The 20008-nt window shown below is 40.4% G+C and overlaps 1 protein-coding gene across 1 annotated transcript in view; it reads left to right on the forward strand.

Annotated features, from left to right (window-relative positions):
- The window catches only part of syne1a (spectrin repeat containing, nuclear envelope 1a), a 121028-nt gene that overhangs the window by 6107 nt on the left and 94913 nt on the right, over positions 1–20008 (forward strand). The window contains exons 2-20 of the mRNA XM_070926329.1: positions 253–314; positions 6196–6291; positions 7019–7102; positions 9328–9420; positions 10737–10918; positions 11070–11266; positions 11909–12021; positions 12527–12565; positions 13862–13969; positions 14397–14534; positions 14946–15110; positions 15245–15357; positions 15541–15709; positions 15954–16050; positions 17675–17880; positions 18342–18506; positions 18663–18815; positions 19433–19576; positions 19724–19900. Of these exons, the coding sequence (XP_070782430.1) occupies positions 253–314; positions 6196–6291; positions 7019–7102; positions 9328–9420; positions 10737–10918; positions 11070–11266; positions 11909–12021; positions 12527–12565; positions 13862–13969; positions 14397–14534; positions 14946–15110; positions 15245–15357; positions 15541–15709; positions 15954–16050; positions 17675–17880; positions 18342–18506; positions 18663–18815; positions 19433–19576; positions 19724–19900 (2501 nt within the window). The remainder of the gene's footprint in view (positions 1–252; positions 315–6195; positions 6292–7018; positions 7103–9327; positions 9421–10736; positions 10919–11069; positions 11267–11908; positions 12022–12526; positions 12566–13861; positions 13970–14396; positions 14535–14945; positions 15111–15244; positions 15358–15540; positions 15710–15953; positions 16051–17674; positions 17881–18341; positions 18507–18662; positions 18816–19432; positions 19577–19723; positions 19901–20008) is intronic.

Here is a 20008-nt window from a genome sequence, read left to right on the forward strand (position 1 = left end):
GCTAGTGAAAATTCCATCTTTAAATGTCAAATGCCTTCTCTTAACACATCAGTGTAAGGTATGATTTGGTACAACCGCGTTCATACACATTAGACAGAAAGTAATAATATCAAAGTTAATTAGAGTCACCATCCAGCTCTGCAAACCCAATCAACTCTCAAAACAATAGACAATGAGAAGATTGTGTTTTAATCCCCTCTTTGTTTATTATTGCATGTGACTGATAGTGACGCTCTGGGCTCTGATTTACAGATGAGCAGGAGGCAGTGCAGAAAAGGACATTCACAAAATGGATCAATTCCCACTTGGCAAAGGTAAGAGAGTCTGGTTGATTCCCACTGCTACTGCCAGCATTGTGTTGTCCCTTTACACAAACACTGGCTCTGCTGTTTGTGGATTGAAAACTTCCCCATCGCATTGCTTTTTCACTTTGAATCACTTTGTTCTTCTATACTCCATCCACTGTGTTCTCTGTGACATTTGCTCCATTTCCAAAACACACTGTGGAGCTGGTCATGGGACTAACTGCGCCAGCTAAGACCACACACACACACACACACACACACACACACACACACACACACACACAGTCATTCTTACTTGCATGCCTTTCATTTTCCTTTTTATTCCTCCAATCTCATATAGCTTGTAGCAAGGATTTACTCTCTCTCTAATTATCACTTTCACATTACAGCATTTAATACACTGTATATCTTTTCTTCCTGCAAGCTACTGTCAATAATTTAAGTCTTAGTAACCTATAAGCTCTCTATCTCAATATGGACCCATTTAGATTGTTGAGGATAGGAGTCTTTATTTAAAGACTGCCCTTCATTTGTCTCCTCAATGAGCTTGGACACCAGTATATGTGTAACTTATACTGAACAATTACACTTGATGCAGCTGCATGCTGAGGGGCCATTGTATGCGTGTAATTATTGCATTATACTGCATTAGGCTCCTCAATTTAACCCATTACTGCTTGAACAGTGTGTCAGGAGTGGGTAGACAAGGCAAATATGGCACAGTGCAACACAATTAAGTGTTATTTCAATCTGTGACGCTCCTCTCAAGGTTTCCTATTTGATTACGACAGCTGTGGAGGACTTGAACCGCAGTGACGTGGAGCAGAAAATTCATTTGAAAAGCACTCTGGAGGGAATAAACCTTGACGTAATATTAAATATCACGTCTCAGGACCGTGTCAGCAGAAAATTACACACCGCCCAATACTTAAATCCCTTGAATGTTTAATAACGTTTAAAGTAAGCACATGGTTTATTTATTAAGTTGTTTTGACACAATAGATAGAGAGCTATGGTCCTTTTTCTATGATTAGGGAAAGATGATGAGGATTCAGAAGGATACCAAGGAGAGGGATCCCCGAAAAGTCTGGCTTAAAAAATGTAAAGGAATAGTTGGGAAACGCACTTATTCACTGTCTTGAGAGTTGGATGGGATGATTATTACCACTCTCAAATCTGTATGGTAAATATGTAGATTGATCCAGCAGCTTAGCTTAACGTAAAGACTGAAAACGGGGGGGGGGGGACTTCCTGAAGTCTCCACTGGTTGCCTGGCAGCTGCTCCAAGCTAATAAATAGTCTGGCACGTAACCCCCCAGGTAAAACCTCAACATGATGATTTTTCTCAAGTTTTTGTACAGATGAAACAAACGTGTTAGTGAGCTGTAGAAGTGCTAGTAGGTAGATTTTGTTACCTTCAGACTGAGCCAGGCTAGCTGTTTCCTCCTGTCTATAGTGTTTATGCTAATCTAAGCTAACCATCTGCTGGTTCCAGCTACATATTTACCATACAGATGTGAGAGTTGCATCGATCTTCTCATCTAACTCTCAACAAGAAAGCAAATACGCGTATTTCCTGAATGTCTAACTATTCTATTGAACTTGAAGTACAATAACATAGTGTCAACTGGAACTGAAGCCCAATTCTTGCAACAAAAACACCAATAAACTGGTTCGACAAAGGGAGAAAAGTAATTTTATTTCTATTTAAATTTACTTTAATTAACCGATTCAGCTAATCAATAGATTAGTGATATTATCACAGTTCCATCAGAAGAGATAACAGCGTTTGCTCCCCACGCTTCTCTCACTACCTGGTTGATCAAATTAGGTGCTCTCCTCCTCCCCACCCATCATGAAGCTGCTTACCCTTACTCTCACCTGATGCCTGACGTTGCCATAGTGACACTGATTGGCCTATATTTGTCTTCAAAAATGTCTTGGTCGTCATGGCAGCTTGGTAAATGTTCGGAGAGCTTTGTGATGAGTAAGGGGTAAAAGTCAATTTGGCTGGTTCGGAGGATCGTTTGTAATAAGGAGGTGCATTTCTTTAAGACGTCGTTCTGTAGACTAGTAGAGATAAAATGGCATCTTATGGGCTTGTCTCACATCTACAAATATTCTTCAAAGAACCATTTAAAGATACACATGAGGAAAAAAAATGCGTGAGAGGCAGACAGAGAATTTAACAGTTGGTTTAGTTTGCTCTCAGAAGGATAGATCATGCCCTTGGCTATGCAGATGATTAGGCCACTCCAGTTATCACAGGTCTTTAATTCAGCGCCTAAAGGTGTGTGATTAATCGTTAGCTGAGTTGAGACATGGCATGAGGGCTTCCTTTCACTATCACTCCCCTCCCCCTTACTTTTCCACTCCACAGGTATAACAAAAGAAGTCTTATGAGCTCTGACAAAGAGTTTCTATGAGAGGATGTATTGGAGCTGGTAATTTATACAGAAGATTAATGACTCTCATTACTCGGAGTAGTTCACCAGATTAAGTCACCAGTTATAAACCAAAGGTATAAACTGTAAGAGAGCAGTTTTTTGCAGGTTGTTTCTTTCATTTAAATAGATGGTGATGTTATTTAGACAATTACATGTATAGTATTTTAGAGGATATTGCTTGTATGTGAATTTTGCTTAGGATGGTGTAATTCTGGTTCTTGAGCAAGTATCAGGACCCTGCACTGCAGTGGAGTGACAAGGGGGGGTGAATTCAGTGAGCGGGCCCCAAGTTTCCATTTTGACAAATCCTTTCTGAGAAGGTTAAAGCTTAATTACAGAGTGGCCGGTGTGAGCAGTGGAGGTCTCATCGCCGCTCAGGCGTTTTCCATGCAAACAGCTTTTTCAGTGAACCAAGTATTCTTAGAGATTACAGCAGCAGTAAAGTGAAGTTCCCCGCTCCTCTTTCACTGTTTACTTCCCTGCTTCCACCCACCCCCTCCTTTCTTTAGTGGGGGAAGAGGGGGATTGAGTGGATGACATACTCTATGCACACTAAATTCAAACCCAGCACATCACAGTGCATGGTATGTACCTCAGCATACTTAGCCGCTAGGATGTTTTTCATAATTGTTAAATTTTCAACCTGTCAACTATTCTCGTGGCCACTTAGTTTTCCTTTTCTCACCTTCAGTGGGTTCGGTTGGTGGGCCAATCCGTCAGTCAACCACTATTGGATGGATTGCCATGAAACGTTCATTCATGGTCCCTAGAGGATGAATCCTACTGACTTTTCTTCTAGTGCCACCAGCAGGTCAAAGTTTTCTCTTATCCAATGAAATATCTCAACATCTACTAGATGGATTGGCACAAAATATGGTACAGACATTCATGGTCCCCTGACGATGAATCCTAATGACTTAAATGATCCTCTGACTTGTAGCGCCACCCTAAGGTTGACATTTGTGGTTTTTAATGACATTTCTCCTCAACTGTTGGGTAGGTTGCCATGAAATATGATTCATATATTCATGTTCCCATCATGATGAATTGTAATAACTTCAAGATTTCCATTTGTCCAATACTTTGGTTTATGACTAAATACTCACAAAGGTAGTGACACTCCTATCAGCCTCAGCTGTGCTTTGTGTTTACTGCTAAATGATAGCATGCTCACACACTAAACTAAGTTTGCTGAAACATACATGTACCTGCTAAACATCATTTTGTTAGCATTGTCATGTGAGCATGTTAGCATGCTGATGTTAGGAATTAGCTTACAGTAAAGTACAGCCTCACAGAGCTGCTAGCATCGCCATCATGAATTAATAAATTAAGCCCAAATATGATTTAGGCCTGATAATGGTTGAAGGCATTATAGAATATTAGGAAGTTCTTCTTGGCAACTTCATTTGTATTGATATTTTCAAGCAAACGACCACAATACAGGACCAGGGTCTTTGAATGACATATGTAATGGGATATATTTTATAGGCATATCTTAGTCCATTTTTTCCTGTATTTTACATACGGTCAATTTCACATACAGTATATTATATTGCAGTCCAGTCGTCCTTTGTTGCAGGATTTGCCTGCAGCCATTTCTGTGTGATGGCTTACTTGCTAGCAGACAAAAGTATTGTAGAGAGACATTCATCCTGTGCCATACGTTTATGCAGGATTTTGCCCAAGTATAATTTAATTTACTGTGATTTTAAAAGTTTAAGTTATTCACATTGTTGCTTTTACGAACAAATAATGCCCTCTCAAAAGCTTGCAAATACCTTTACCTCCAAAAGATTTGGACAATAGGCATCTGGTGTCAATTGTTCCTTCAAACAGGATGTATTGCAATTCAAAATGAACCCCTTCAGTCTTCTCTTTGTTTCTGCCCCTCCCACTGTCTTTCATGCTGTTGATCTTTTGGAATCCACTGAGTCAAGTGTACCAGGGGAATCACATGAGAGCGCAGACAGACGCACATACTGAAACTCCTTTGCTCACAATCAATTATGGCCCAGACACTCATATGTAATTAGCTCATTAAGCCCTTGATTTATTTTTTTTAGCCCATGTGGCTGAGCAGAGGAAATGGATATTACTTTCTTATTTTGTAATTAGCCAGAAATTTCCTCATTAGCTTTTGGATTATAATGAACAAATAGGTAAATTTAACTTCAATTAGCTCATGGTATAATTTATGTATTTGAAGGGGTCTTTGTAAGTGTTTCTTCTGTCACTTTATGATAGGAGCACAAGTGCTGTCTGAATATTCTAATATCCAAAGCCATGAAATGACATTAGAAGAGGAATTAGTGAGAAGAGCTACTGTGTTTGCTAATTAATTTTGAAAGACGCGAGGTTAGTGTCCCTTCTCTTTTTGCCTTCTATCGTTTTTCTCGCTGCCACTCTTTCCACTCAATTATACCCCTCTTGCGTACCGACGATGTTGGGGGTTGAATATTTTTCTCTCACTCACCACACACACACTCCACTTGCACGTGCTAACACAGACACATACACTCGTGCACATACATCTCTGCTTCCGCCTCTCTTCGCTTCTCTCTTTTTCCCTCACTCCCTTTGCCGTTAATCTCCCTGTGAATGGCTCGCTCGTCTGAATGCATTCCCCCCTCTAAACCTCTCCTCAGCCCCAGCATGTGACTGTGCTTTAAGAGAAATCCTTGATGTGGCGCCGGCTAGAAACAGAGATATGTGGATTTCCCCGAGTCTAGAAGTCTGTGTCAGGTCAGGAAGGAAGTCAATGAGAAGGATACAGTTTGAAATCATCAGCATATTTTAGGATTTGAAGACCCCATTCAGAGCCTGCTGAGCTTCTGCTTATGGCTGACTCTCGCTGTCAGTAATACTTGGCACAGCCAAACTCGTTTAGGGCGTCGAGTACATCTTTTACGAGGATTTCCTTTATCCATGTTTCACAAGTTGAAATTAACATCATACAGTGTAATATATTGATTGTATTTTGGTTTATTTATGCGTGGTGCCACTTGGAGTAGGATAATGTTCAGAAAAAAACACTTCTTGCCTCACAGTTTCATGTACATTGCAAGAGCTATTAAGGCTTAAATCCAAGGTTTTTGCATTCCAAGAAAACTAAGAAAGCTTTGTGTGAGTTTATAGCATGCAACGTTTATGTAAACAGTGAATTTGTGAAACTTATTATGCCCGGGCACCAGGCACCGATTTAGAAATGTCTGTTTCTACACCATAAAAACTGTTCCTAGAAAAACTGGGAAGTTTTGAATGATTTTACTTAACTTGACATCAAAGGTTCTCACTCAGTTTTTAATTTCGAAAGCCAAAAGTACAATTCCCCCAGGAATTACATTATTTCTGTGTGTGCATGTTTTAACATATTGTTGGAAAAGACTGAATTCAAAAACATTTTACAATAAAGGCTCATGGACATGCGTGTTTTCATATAGCGTGTCCCATCTCTGGTGGTGACAGACTTGTTTGAGGATATCAAGGATGGTGTGATGCTGCTGGCCCTGCTGGAAGTCCTTTCTGGACAAAAACTGGTGAGTCTCATGGTCATTTCTACAGCATGTGATTTGGCCACATACTTCAAACACTTCATATCCTCTGATCTTTCTGGATTAAATTTTAACTTGAGCTGAACAAGGATCGGACTGATGAAATTCAGCCATTTTTGATCTTTTGTTTATATAAAAACAGCCAGTGCTTCTGCTCTAAGTGTTTTTGACAAATCTCAAAAATAGCTGCAGACTTGAGGCAGTGCGTGTGAAATGAGCCACAGTCACATGGAAATGTCTCATTGATCGGCTTTTATTAGGATGTTTAAATTGCATAGAAGCCTAGATTACCAAGGACAGATCATAGTTCACAAACACACAACACAGACAAAGACACACACACACACACACATCTTGAGGATTTTAATCAGCCAATATTGCCTTAGGTCTAAGCTGTCTATGTCCTATTGATCCGACTGTTTATAGTCAAACACAGCTCTGATTGGACCTGTGTGTCTTTCTCACTTTATTCCTGATTTTCTCACTTATTCTTTTTAACTGTATTGTGTGTGTCTTTACTCAGTATCTACACTGTATTAAGTGTGCTCTCCCACCATAATGCCCATACTTGTGCTATACAGTTGCATTTAAAATAACTTTATTTCAATTGTTCTGTTTTATTTTATCCACACTATCTATTTCTTACCATCTCTGTTTATCTATTTCTTTCTTCTTTCTTTGCCATCTCCATTGTTCACCCTTTTCCTTTCAGCCATGTGAACAGGGCAAGAAGCTAAAGAGGATCCACTGGGTCGCCAACATCGGTACAGCTCTCAACTTCCTTGAGGGTAGGAAGGTAAGAGTTCAGCGGCGTCTTTTTATGCTTTTTTTATTCTTCTCCGTTTTCCCTCTCCTGCTGCTCTCCCTGCGCAGCTGCTGCCTCGCGGGTTTAAACATTGAATCCTGACCTTCTGTGACCTGTTTCCCCTTCATCCCCGCCCCTTACTCTCTCCACCTTCAGGCGTCCCACATTTGTCCCGAAATGTTTTCACATCTCACATCTCACCGATTTTGTTGAGTAAACCAGTGGAAGAAAGAAAAGGAAATTTAAACTTTGATATATTTTTGCTGACATTGTTCACATTCTTGACTCATTATTGGACTATGACTTTACTAATTCTATCACTTCAACTGATTCACCATACTTGCTGGTCACACCATACCTCTTGCACTTTATGATATTAATACTCTCCAGTTTTCTTTCTCCAATCTGTTGTCTTCACTTAAGACAAAAGCAACATGGTTTACAATTTTTTTCCCAGCTTCACTGACACAAAATGCTTAATGTGGTTTTGGATGTAATCATCTAACTGCATCAACTGCCCCTCCGTGAGATTAGTAAAACATTCTCCAAGCTTCACCCAGCTCGTCCTTGGATATACATAAATAAAGCCATAAGTATGAGCTGGTGTCTGCAGGGACATTGATTTGTCTTCCTCAAGTGTGACAGGGTTAAAACCGTAAATCCTACACCAGTAATCTGCAGTCTGGAGATGAGACGTCAGTGGGCACTCTGCTGTATGTGTCTGTGTGTGCGACTGCGTAAATCTGTGTGTGTAGAAAATTAAATGTAAATATTCTCTTTGTGTAAATCTGATGTATGTCTAGACCGTATTTACATTTAGCTTTAGAGGCTCAATCACTTTATGCCTGATTCGTGTTCCTCTCTTGTGTTGTTGAGTGTGCAGTGGCATTATGATGTTTACCATTTCATCAATCATATTTGTAAACTGTTGAAACCCTGTAATATATGTATTTGACCTAGGATTTTAAAATCTGTAGCTATAATGTAAACTAGATCTGCAACTTGCAATTATTTTCATTATCAATGAATCATTGTTTGTTTTTTGATTGATTGTTTAAACCATAAAATGTCAGAAAATAGTGAAACATATCAAAATTTCATAGAGCCCAAAACTAATGTCCCAAAACCTAAAAACATTCTCTTTATAATGATATAAAACAAAGACAAGCAGCAAATCCTCACTTTTGAGAAGCTCAAACGAGCAGAGGTATGGCATTTTAGCTATATAAATTACTTTTTAAATGATCAAACATGTTACTGAATAATTTTCAGTCAGTTGAATGACATCAACTATACTGTTTGCCTCCACACTGTTGGTACCAATGCAACTACTGGTTAGCTGTGTTCGATTGGCTGGGGTGTGTTGTCATGACACAAAACGCTTCCATTAACCCTTCCAGCTTCACACCGCTGTGTTGAGTAGCCTGCTGTGTTTTCTAATGTGAAACCGTGTATTGCACGTATTCTTATCAGCCACTATCCCATGCTTCCTTGCGCTGCCCTCACCTGCCCCCAATCTCTTCCTCCATGCTTGTTCACCTATAGAGTGGCATGTATTACCATATGATGACCTGTTGTGCTGCAGCGTGTCAGTAATATAACCCTCTGTATGATAATATAGAATACTTCATCATATCAGTATATACAGCCTGGTCTTTCTCCCTTTTCTTGCTCTTCTCTTTGCTGCTCTCTCTCCCTCTATTACTCTCTGTCTGTCCATCTCTGCTGGATATAATCCCTGTTGCCTGTCTAGTGGTGATAGATCTCTCCTCTCAGCCAACCACTCAAGTTATCTCACCTCAGAGATGCTACGGTATCTGCTATCTCACAGTCAATGAGGCAACCCCCTCCAATCAAACACATGTAGAGTACCTCTAAATGCTCTCTCTCTCCTTCTACTTCTTTTCTTATCTGCCCTCCAGTCTGCCTACAGAGGATCTCCGGTCAGTATTCATAATGTTAATGCACTGGTTTGTTCAGGACATGGAATAGATAGGGTCAGGATTATCTGCATCTAGTAGTGCTGAGGATTATGCTCATACTATATATTGTTCATTTTGTGTAAACATATGTATGAGACAGAGTTACCAGATTGAGGGAAATTGTGTGTATTTAATCAATATGTATGAGATTATAGTGAGGTGTAAGTGGAGAATCTGGAATTGTTAGGTCCTGTCATGAGATCTTGAAATATTGGTTATTGTGTTTTGATGCAGATCAAGCTTGTGAACATCAACTCCACAGACATTGTTGATGGACGGCCATCAATTGTATTGGGGTTGATGTGGACCATCATCCTCTATTTCCAGGTAACATTGCCTTTAGTTAATTTACATACATGCCATCAATCAGATAAGCACGTTAAATGTACATAATTTAGGATTTTACATTTTTAAATGAAACAATAAGACAAGTAGAAGAAATGTGGTTCCAACTACGTTTTGTGGTGTGAACATCTTAGTCAGCCATCAAATCACCACTAATAGCTCACAACTAGGACTACAACTACACGGCTGCAAATATACTATCAGCATGGTCCGACATATTAATGAAATATCCTCAAACAAGTATTAAATCTCGTAAGAAATGTTCAGTAAAGCCTTGATCGTCTTCTAGCTAGCTAAAAGCTAAGCAACTTGAACTCCAGACAAAATTAAGATGGAAAAATCAATCTTCCAAAGCATCTCCACTGAAAAAGAGCAGTTGCTACCTCAGGCATTTCAGACATGCACAGATCAACAAGAACTTCATCACAATACTACAGTCTCTTAGCAACATCAGCACATGCAGATGCCTGCCATTCCAGCAAACATAAGGATATTAAATAAAGGAAATGTAGAACAGTGGAAAATGTACTTATTCACTTACTGACACATTGATGTATTTCATTTCACAGTGACGTATATAGATTTGCTGAGCTGTGAGCTGCCTCAGTTTGCCGGCAGTAGAGAGGAGAAACTGAGAAGTAGATTATGCGTGCATAGCAATAAATCTTCAACAACTGACCAGCTGGCTAGGCTGAAGTCTAATAATACATTTTGTGATTGTTGATATCATCAAGGCTCTGGGTTGTTAAATATGTCATCATTTGTCAACTGAATTGCAATTCTGTACAATCATGGTTACGGAATAATACAGTATTTTTGGGTGATGTGTAACATTAACCTTCAACATCGTATGGATCAACATTTGCATATGCGCAAAAACGGAATAAAAATATAAAGTGTAAATGTTGTAATTTGCCTGAAGGTAAAGTCTGCACACTGTGAAGTGAAGAGCAAACGATCTCCTCTCCAATCATGAAGTTGGCCTTAAACAAGACTTTAAACTTCCAAGAGCCTCAGTGTTAAGCTGCTCACCACCACTTTGATGAGTAAAAGTTAACCCATAAAGTCCAATAATAAAGCACATCGAAAGCCACTTGATTACAAAGTTACATATTTATATGTTCATAAGTGCCAGGGCATCTGCTGCATCAGTTGCAACAACCAAACACAATACAATTGCAATTACAATGATTAAGCTTAGTGTTCTTCAGGCAGGCATTATTTTGAATAACAAAAGTTAGAAAATAATTCTTGAGTAAATATGTTGGTATGGTGGCCTGATTTCCTGTTCTTTTCAGATTGAGGAGCTGACGAGTAGCCTACCAGCACTTCAGGCCTTGTCCAGCAGCACTTCTTCACTGGACAGCTCCACCAGCAGCACCGAGACCACCAGCCCACCTGTCAAAAAAAAAAACCTCCCACCTCTGCAAGGCGGAGCCAGAAAGGCCCTACTGAGATGGGTCCAGCACACAGCCACCAAGTATGTAGCCCCAATTACTAGTCAATTGTGTTGCTCTTCAGTGAAATGTGAGAATCAAAAACGTTTTCTTTTCTTAAAGCTGTGTATGCAAGAAAATGTGCTTTTTTTCCATCTGCTTTGACGTTGTACTGTAATGTTCTGTTGTTTCTAGACGTCTGGGGATTGAGGTGAAGGACTTTGGCCCCAGTTGGCGCACAGGGTTAGCGTTCTTTGCAGTTATACATGCCCTTCGGCCCAATCTAGTTGACATGGAGCATGTATGGAGGAGGCCCATCCGAGAAAATCTGCAGGAAGCCTTCTTATTGGCTGAGACAGAGCTGGGCATTCCACAACTTCTTGACCCAGAGGGTAAATTTGCTATTGCATTTCTTTGCATCTTCTTTACTTTGTCATTAAATTGATGGAAACTGAACTGAACAAGTCTTTGTTGACATAACAACTAACCACATATCTACAACATCATGGGATCAAATTAATTCTACAGTCATTTGCCTCTGTATTAACTTTTCTTTTTCTCTCTGCTATATTATATTTAATAGAAAACAATGTGACCTTTGTGTTACTCAAATGAGTGCTATGCTGATATTAGCTTTTCGTCACATAGAGCTGTTTTTTCTAATTGTTTTGAAATACAATTGTGGGCATCTATCACAGCATCAGATGTGCACCTCAGTGTCACTTCCAAACACCATCTGTGCCCCTTCACGCCTGCCCTTCACAATGAACTCTGACAAATCAAGCTTGACATCAGTGTAATTAAGGTCCATTAGGCCGTGAGATTCAGCATGGTGGAACCTCCAAACAAAACTTCGACACTGATCTGAAGTGCCTGAAGGCTGTTTTCAATTTAGGTTTCTGTTTGTGAATATATGTCAGTCAAATGTATTCTTATCAATTCCAGTTATTTTCCTCTATGAGAGAAACTGTTCATTATCAGCTGGCCTCAACTTGATATGACATCTGATTACATTTATTTGGTGCCCTCCTCAGATGTTGATGTAGACAAGCCAGATGAGAAATCCATTATGACATATGTAGCCCAGTTCCTGAAGCATCATCCTGACCGAAAGCAGAGCGACACAGACGGACAGCCAGAAGAAGAGGTAACCAGCTGTCAGATTTATCTGTCTGGATATGCCATTCATTGTCTTCTCTGTGTTTTGTCTTTCTCTTCAGATTTCATAGTTAGAGTGTCAAACTTCAGCCATGATATATATATATATAGATGGTATTTTGTTTATTGAAGTGTGCACAGCTAGGGCTTTCTACATACTGTTTTATGCTTGTTTTAACCTATGTATGTGGAAGGTGGGTGAGGCTTTCTTCATGGCCAAGTGAACTTCAGAGCAATTACAGGAAATTGAATTTCCTTATTTTAAAATGCAGTTAATGCTTTCTGAAACTTTCTGATGGAGCACCCATCTATCTATCTGCTATTCAAAGTAGGTTAAAACAAGCAGTAATTTCTCTTGTGTCATGTGACTCAGGTCTGGCAGTGTCTGTCCTTGTTGCACATCTTTTCGTATCTCTCCTTGTCTTTCTCTGTCTGGTGTTTTTGTGTGGTGACTGCTTTCCTGTGGTTATTGTGCTTGTGCCTCTGTCCTACAGCATGGTCTTGCTCCTCGCGATATAGAGGAAATGTTGGAGGTAGGTTATATGGTAACTTAAAGTCCCAGGGGCAGGCTTTCCATCATTTTCCGCAGCTCAATGCAATTAGCACCCATGCACATTCATGGTTTCCATATAAATTTGATTAATGCTTATTTTTCTGGCTCTTCTATTGGATTACAGTATCACTGCCTACTGTACAGTGTATGGGTGAGATTAAACATTGTTTTTCCATGTCAAAATAGAGCCTTTATGGTAATATTGGCACTTTATCTTACCTGATATTCCTGCCGCAGGGTTTCTGAGCCATGATAACAAAAGGAAGTCCAGTATAATAAGATGTGATATTACCATTTATTAACGTTACCTCCTAGCGCCATGGCTCCTGGTTCCATTAGCATGACAATGAAAGCCTCTGGCATTGGCAGTGTGCATTGATACAGCGTATTTGATGGAAAGCTTGTGAATAGAGGTTGCCTGTTTTTAAGGTTAACAGTGTCAGGAGCTGTGATGTGCGGTAAAGCCGCTCTAACCACTTGCTTTCTGTGTTGTACTATGTTTTGTTGTCTTACAACGCTAATTAGGCTTTTGGTGGTTGTTGTGTTTCACACGTGCTTTGTTCTTCACACACACTAATGTTTGTCCTGAATATTCTCTTTCATTGAATGACGGTCAATTGGCTCTTGTGTTTTCACATAAAAACAACAAAAGCGTTATTTTGTAAAATAAATAGCAACTGGTTGTAAAATGATTTGCAGAAGTTGTGATGAGTACAGTATATAAAGAATAGTCTGCTTCCTCTTAGAATTAGCTTAATCCATTTTAACGTCTTAGGCTGTCATAAAGAATAAAGTTTGATATCTCTACAGGAGCTAACGTGAAGTGATGAAACTGAATAGACTGAGAGGGAAAAGCTCTCAAACTGAATGGACTATCTCACAAGCTTTTGAGCAGCATAGTATTGTCGTCATGGTTACTTAAAATCCAATGAAATGTTAGTAGGGGGTCTTAGACAAAGTACCCTGTTTAAGCTGAGTGTTTTTGGCAGCTGTGGGTTTTTGACGTTTTGTCCTACAGGGAGACACAGAGGATTAGGAGAACACATGTTTAACAGTACATGCCCTCTCTTTCACCCTCACCCTCCCTCCATCCTTTCATCAATCCCTCAAACATCTCTCTGGTTAATCACTTTTTCTCTCCCATCTTTCTGTTTTTGCCCTTTCCCTTACACTCTGTCATACTCTCTTTCATTTGTTTTTCATTTCCCCTTTGCACTTCCCAATTTCCATGTCCATCTCTCCACCCGTTGTTCACCCCACCATCCCGGCCTCCCAGAGAGAGCAGCGAAAGAGCCTGAGGGAGCTCAAAATGTGGCTCGACCAGCTGGAGAGAGACGCAATACAGGCTCAGGAGACTGAGGGCAATCTCGCTCAACAGTACCAGGTTAGTGTGTGTGTGTGTGTGTGTGTGTGTGTGTGTGCAGTTTAAACTGGGCACACTGGGCACAGACGCTCTTATTATTAGCTTAATCAGTGGCATTACACTGTCGGGATCAGACGGCAGCCGTCATATTTTCAGTCAATCTGGCTTATTCCACCAAGCCTCAGGATACTTTCCATATTCAGAAGCATGTGGGATATCCCCATTTTCTTTGCACATTATTCAGAAGAGTCTGAGAATCTGAAGCCAGAAAGAGGGACATCATTCAGAGGCAATTAGCCACAGATTTTATGAGGGTCTTAGATAGCAATGGGAAGAGGGTGTGACCCCTGAGAAAGCGCTTGCTCTGATGTCTGTATACTGTAACTTGAATATTTTTGGACACGCTTTCACAAGGGACGGACAGATGTGAATTCTTCTTTATTTTCAGTTGTTCAAGAGTCTGCGTGTCCAAATGGAAATGAGGAGGAAGCAGGTGGAGGGAGCTTTGCAGTCCACTCAGAAGGATGGGATGCTGACTGTGGATCAGGCTCTGGTCAAACAGGCCTGGGAAAGGGTCTCTAATAGGGTGAGAGAAGCAGGAGGCACCTTCAACCTCCTCAAAGGTTTCCAGCCAGATGTGAACCAAGGATGTAACAGTTACATGTGTTTGTGCCAGGGCAACAATCTCCAGTCTAGCAGAGACTTAGCTGACTCTAGAACTGTTGATAGTTTGTTTTTTCTAACAAGTTTGATGGCATTTCGTTAGGCATTTAGGACACGGATGAAGCAGAAGCAATCCTTATAAATTTGCGTCAGTCTGTTTATTTTCAGCGTGTGATTACCAGTTTTCAATGTAATTGTTTTATCTGTAGTTGTAGTTGTATGGGTTTTCACTTATGGGCTTTAATTGGGGTGGTGAGGCATTTTTTGTGCCACGCTATCAGCTGGACAATCACAATCTGCTCATAGTGTTTCTCAACTGCTTTCCTTATTTCAGCTCCTGGACTGGCATCTGCAGCTGGACAGGTCTCTGCCGGCTCCTCTGGATATGGTGGGAGCGTGGCTGCATGAGGCTGAAGGAGCCCTGCAACAAGAGATCATTGTCCAGCAGGCACATGACGTGACAGCTAACACTGTCCACAGAGCTCTGGAGCAGCACAAGGTTCGCATGAAGCCATAGACAGGAGAGGCAAATTGTATAAAAAACAAAGGACAAATAATTTCAAAGGTGCTGGTTAGTTGTTTATTCTATTTGGTTATCTGTCTTCATGTGCTGTATGTATTTACACTGTGCAGGATGTGTTGAAGAGCCTGGAAACTCACCAGCAGGTCTTTCAGAGGATCCATAAAGACAGAAGTGTTGATGGAGTCCCTGTTCCCCCAGACCAGCTCCAAGACATGGCTGAGAGGTAGTAAAGACACCTGCCAATCTGTCTTGGAAGTCTGAAAAATACACCCCAGAATACAAATACAGAAAAGTTTCTGTATTCGCACTATAGTAATGTTTGTTGACAGATACCAGTGTTTGAATTATATTAACTCCAGGGACAAGCTGTAGGTCTGATATCCTTTGTAAACTTTGTCTCTTTTAGGATGAACTTTGTCTCTACATCTTCTAGCATCCACTTGGCGAGAATGGAATTCTTGGAGAACAAACACCACATGCAAGCCTTCCTCACTCTAGCCGAGTCCAAGCTCAAATCTTGGATCATAAAATACGGCCGACAAGAGTCAGTGGAACTGATGCTCCACAACTATGTTGTAAGCTCAGTATTCACTCTGTACATAATGTGCTGAAATGTTAATTAAATCTTTAGGGTTAAAAGTTAAGAAGTATGGAAAGTTTTAATTCAATTTATTATTATAGTCATATGGTTATAAAAATAATTCCTATTATGTAGTATATGACTACTAGTTTTATTGCTGTATATCCATTATGATGTTACTGTCATCTTTGTCACATCACAGGTGGTAACATTTTCCTATGTGATTCTGTCTTCATCAGTCATTTGTGGAGAAGCAACATTTCTTTGAAAATTACGAGGCTTTGTTCCAGTCCCTGAAGCAGTCTGCTGACGACTATGTCAATGCTGACAGCTCAGGTGAGGAGTCAAACGTATTCAGTAAATGTATGATTTTATATGTAATAAACGGAATAACCTTCATTAAAGGTTAATTCTTTAATATACATGAATTCACCTCCTTGGATCAGGTGCATGCTGTATGTTTTTATATGTACATATGTTTTTTGATTAACAACAAAATGTCTCAATTCGGACCCTACTGATAAATAATGACATTTAGGAAAGGCGGAGTGCGGATACAATTCTCTATGTAGGTCTAATTTTATATCATGATACTGTTATATCATGATATAGTTATTTTGTCTGGAAAATCAATTTAAAAACTGTGCTTGAAGGTTCACTCTTGACCTTGGATACAGCAGGAAGGAGCAGCCGAAAACTCTTTTATGCATGAAATAACCAGAGAGGATTGTCTATTTTTGCCTATTCCAGAATATTAAATACAAATCAAATCACATAAAAATTCAATATTGCAATAAAGCAGTCCTGCTCAGTGATTTGCAACCGTTGCCCACAATAGTCTGATACAACCAGATACTTTCAGTATATGTGCTTGTTCAGGTAAAATATAAAAAGGGATAGATATCTCGGTATGAATGGTATGGCAAAATCTCCAAACATTGATAAATTTATATCATCTTACGCTTGTCATATCGTCCAAACCTAATTGCATTATCGTCTTTTGGATGTTGGTTTTATCGGAAATTGAGTGGCACTGAATATCTCAACATTGTGCACATATCTCAACTTTATTCTCCCCTGTCAACAACTCTCAATTCTCTTCCAGCAGCTCTGCAGTCTGCCCCTGTCTGGTTTTACAGCTTGGTAGAAGGGGAGAGTCTGCAGGCTACAGCTAAATGAGGTTCCTCCACTCCCAGCTCTCAGTGGGGAATACGACCCCATTTGCTAGTTAGGGGCTGCTCCACTTCTGCAGGTCTCTGGGCGCACACTGAGCTAGCTTGTTGGTTTCATTAAGTTTCAGGGTTGTGCTGCTTTAGGGTATGCAGAGCAAAGCAGTGAGGTGTGGCGAGAAATCAGGACATCTGAGACTTGATTGGTCGACCCCACAAATGAAGCGTCCCCCACCACCACCATACCCGCATGAGCTTTGCTGATAGTTAGCACCCTCAGCTGTGATTGGTTAGATAAGAGATCATTTGGATATTTTTAAAGCCCCAGTTTGGAGTTATAGCAGACTGAGGAAGGAGAGGAGGATAAGGGGATTGATATGTAATTATCTACCATTTAAAGGCATAGTACTATCTGATTAATGTGTATTTGAAACTGGATATTTGTATTTGGTGGAGTCATTTATCAGCCCCACACTGGCTGACAATAGTTTGTGGTACAGGACTTATGAGACTGGAGCGTTTTTACCAATGAAATGGAACACACAAGCAAAGATACTACATCTCCCTGTAGTGAGAGTTTTTGAGGTCAGAGATTTGTCTGCAAAGGCATGTAGCTCCGTCAGCCTTTATGTGCTCTTTGTCTGGTGTTTCTATGAATATGTGTACCACATGTCCTGTGGCTTAAAGCGAGGCTATGTAACTTTTGCTGAACAACAGTCACTGGTAGTAGAAGTATTGCTATTGCTGTCATTGTTGATGTTGTTGTTAAAGTTAATGTATCTCTCCTCTAGTGGATGAAGGCGAGATGGGAGTGCGGAGGTTCATGCGGGAGGTGGTGACCCAGTGGAGGAGTCTCTCCATGGAAGTGCGCAGTGTGAGGAGCATGCTGGAGGAGGTGCTGTCAAACTGGGAGAGGTACAACTCCACTGTGGCCTCCTTACAGGCCTGGCTAGAGGATGCAGAGGAAGCCCTGAGCCAGCCAGAAAACACAAAACGGGTATGAGATTGACTCTTAATATTGTTGGAAACCCCACCATATACTGTGCACAGATTAAGAGTCCCCTCATATATGTATTTATTTGATGGACCTCGTAGTAGAAGCAATCAAATCTACGTCAGCCCAATTTCAAGCATTTGGTCTTCTAAGTGGAATCCTATTAGCGGTCTCCACTCAAGTATCAAATGATCTCCTTGACTTACAGCAAGCCGCTAAGGATATTTCACTTGTCTCATTGCCATGGTTACCTCAGACTCACATCCCCACCAAGGATTAGACAGCTAATTACCCCAGTTTTTTTTATTGTCCTTTCTTTGTTTCTTTCTTTGAATCCCTTTCTTTGTTTCTTTTTTGAGTAGTTTTCTTTGTTTCTGACGCTCATTCTTTGTGTTGGTCTTTGTTGCTCTTAATTTCCTTGTGTCTCAGTTTCTGTCTTTTTAATGAGTCGGTCTCTCTTACAGGAGTTTTTCAGGAATCTCAACCACTGGATGGATCAGCATGCAACCATGAACGATGCAGGGAATTTTCTCATTGAAACATGTGATGAAACAGTGTCACTTGATCTCAAACAGCAGCTACTCCTTTTGAATGGACGATGGAGAGACCTCTTCCTCAAAGTCAAACAAGTAACAAAAAACACCCTAAAAATACAACAGAATAATTCTTGATGTATTACATTTATTTTTATTTTGAATGCTTGGTACTATTTGGTCCAGGCTTGAGGATGGTACATCTACAATAAAAGCAACCCTAAAGTTTGTATTATCTCTCCTTTGCTGCAGTATGCCCGTACAGATGAGCTGGACAAGTGGAGAAAAGACCATCTAAAGGCCGTGTCAGCCCTTAAAGAGCTGCTGGACACAGCAGAGGCCAAGCTCAATGCTCCTGTCCAGGTGTCTTTCCTCAACGTTAGAGCCTTTCTGCAGGATGTGGAGGTGAGAAAAGCAAACCACCAGTGTTTCACTCGCACGTTAAGTACAATAATGCACAGCACACTTCACACTTCTCACACTATTACATTATCATCATTAAATTTTATACCAGCATGTTTTAGGTTTGCAGCATCACAGCATCAGCATTAGTTCCCAGCTTATTCTTTCCCAACAGTGATTATTTTGTAGCATCTAAGCCTAGCCAGCATTTTAGCTCTGAGACAATTGAGATGGTCCAGATTATATCTCAAGTCAGTAGGTAGTGAATCAGATAGATTCATTAACATTTGGACTGTAATGAGACATGGGCCTGAGACTCATTTCCAAGGTGCATAACAGCACATGTTGACATTTAGAATGATTTTGGCATTGGGCCCAACTCCCCTGGCAGAAACATACGAAAGAGAATAATTTAATTGTATCTCCCAGTTGTTTTACTTCCTAGTGAACTTACTCTTTTAAGCTTTATGTCACTGCTGTTTTGCTGACATAGCTGCAGACAACCATGTTATGTTCAAGTTTAAGTTTTTAAGTTTTTTATTGCCAAAAGCAGTTTTGAGGATAGTGCATTCAATTTAAGAATGTCTAAGATGACCCTTTGCCTCCACGTCTTATCTCAGAATACCAAGCAAAAGGTTGTTGCCATGGAGACCCAATACAAATTGGCTGCCCGCAGTGCTCAGCTTCTTGCCAAGGATGCACCACAGGATGAGGCTGCCAGGGTCATGGCAACTATGGCAACAGCCAAAAGTCAGTTGAGTAAGGTAGGTATCAGTTGTCTGAAACATGAGAAGTAGCGTGAAATATATCTCAAGTCTCACCATGCGTCTTTGGTGAGACTTTATATTCAATCACACAATGTTGTCACTTTTCCATGTCACTGTTTAATGGCCTTTATTATTTGTCTCCAGGTGAGAGAGCGGTGTCCCTCCCTTGTGAGGGAGTGTCATGTCCTCCTGCCACTGTTGGAGGAGATGGAGAAACACATCGCTGCTTTTTACCAAGCCTTGGAGCGGGCCAGTCGCATCACTTCTGCTGCCAGAGACCCAGACACACAGACCCAGACCCAGCAAAAACAAAAGTGGCAGGTATGATATGATGACAATGGTTGCCACGTAGGAGCCTGGCTGATTAAAAGAAATTTTTTTAGAGCAAGCCTATTTTAGAAGTTTTGGTCATCATTCTGCACTTGTGCA

The sequence above is a fragment of the Enoplosus armatus genome, chromosome 19 (assembly GCF_043641665.1).
Source record: "Enoplosus armatus isolate fEnoArm2 chromosome 19, fEnoArm2.hap1, whole genome shotgun sequence".
Taxonomy (NCBI): domain Eukaryota; kingdom Metazoa; phylum Chordata; class Actinopteri; order Centrarchiformes; family Enoplosidae; genus Enoplosus; species Enoplosus armatus.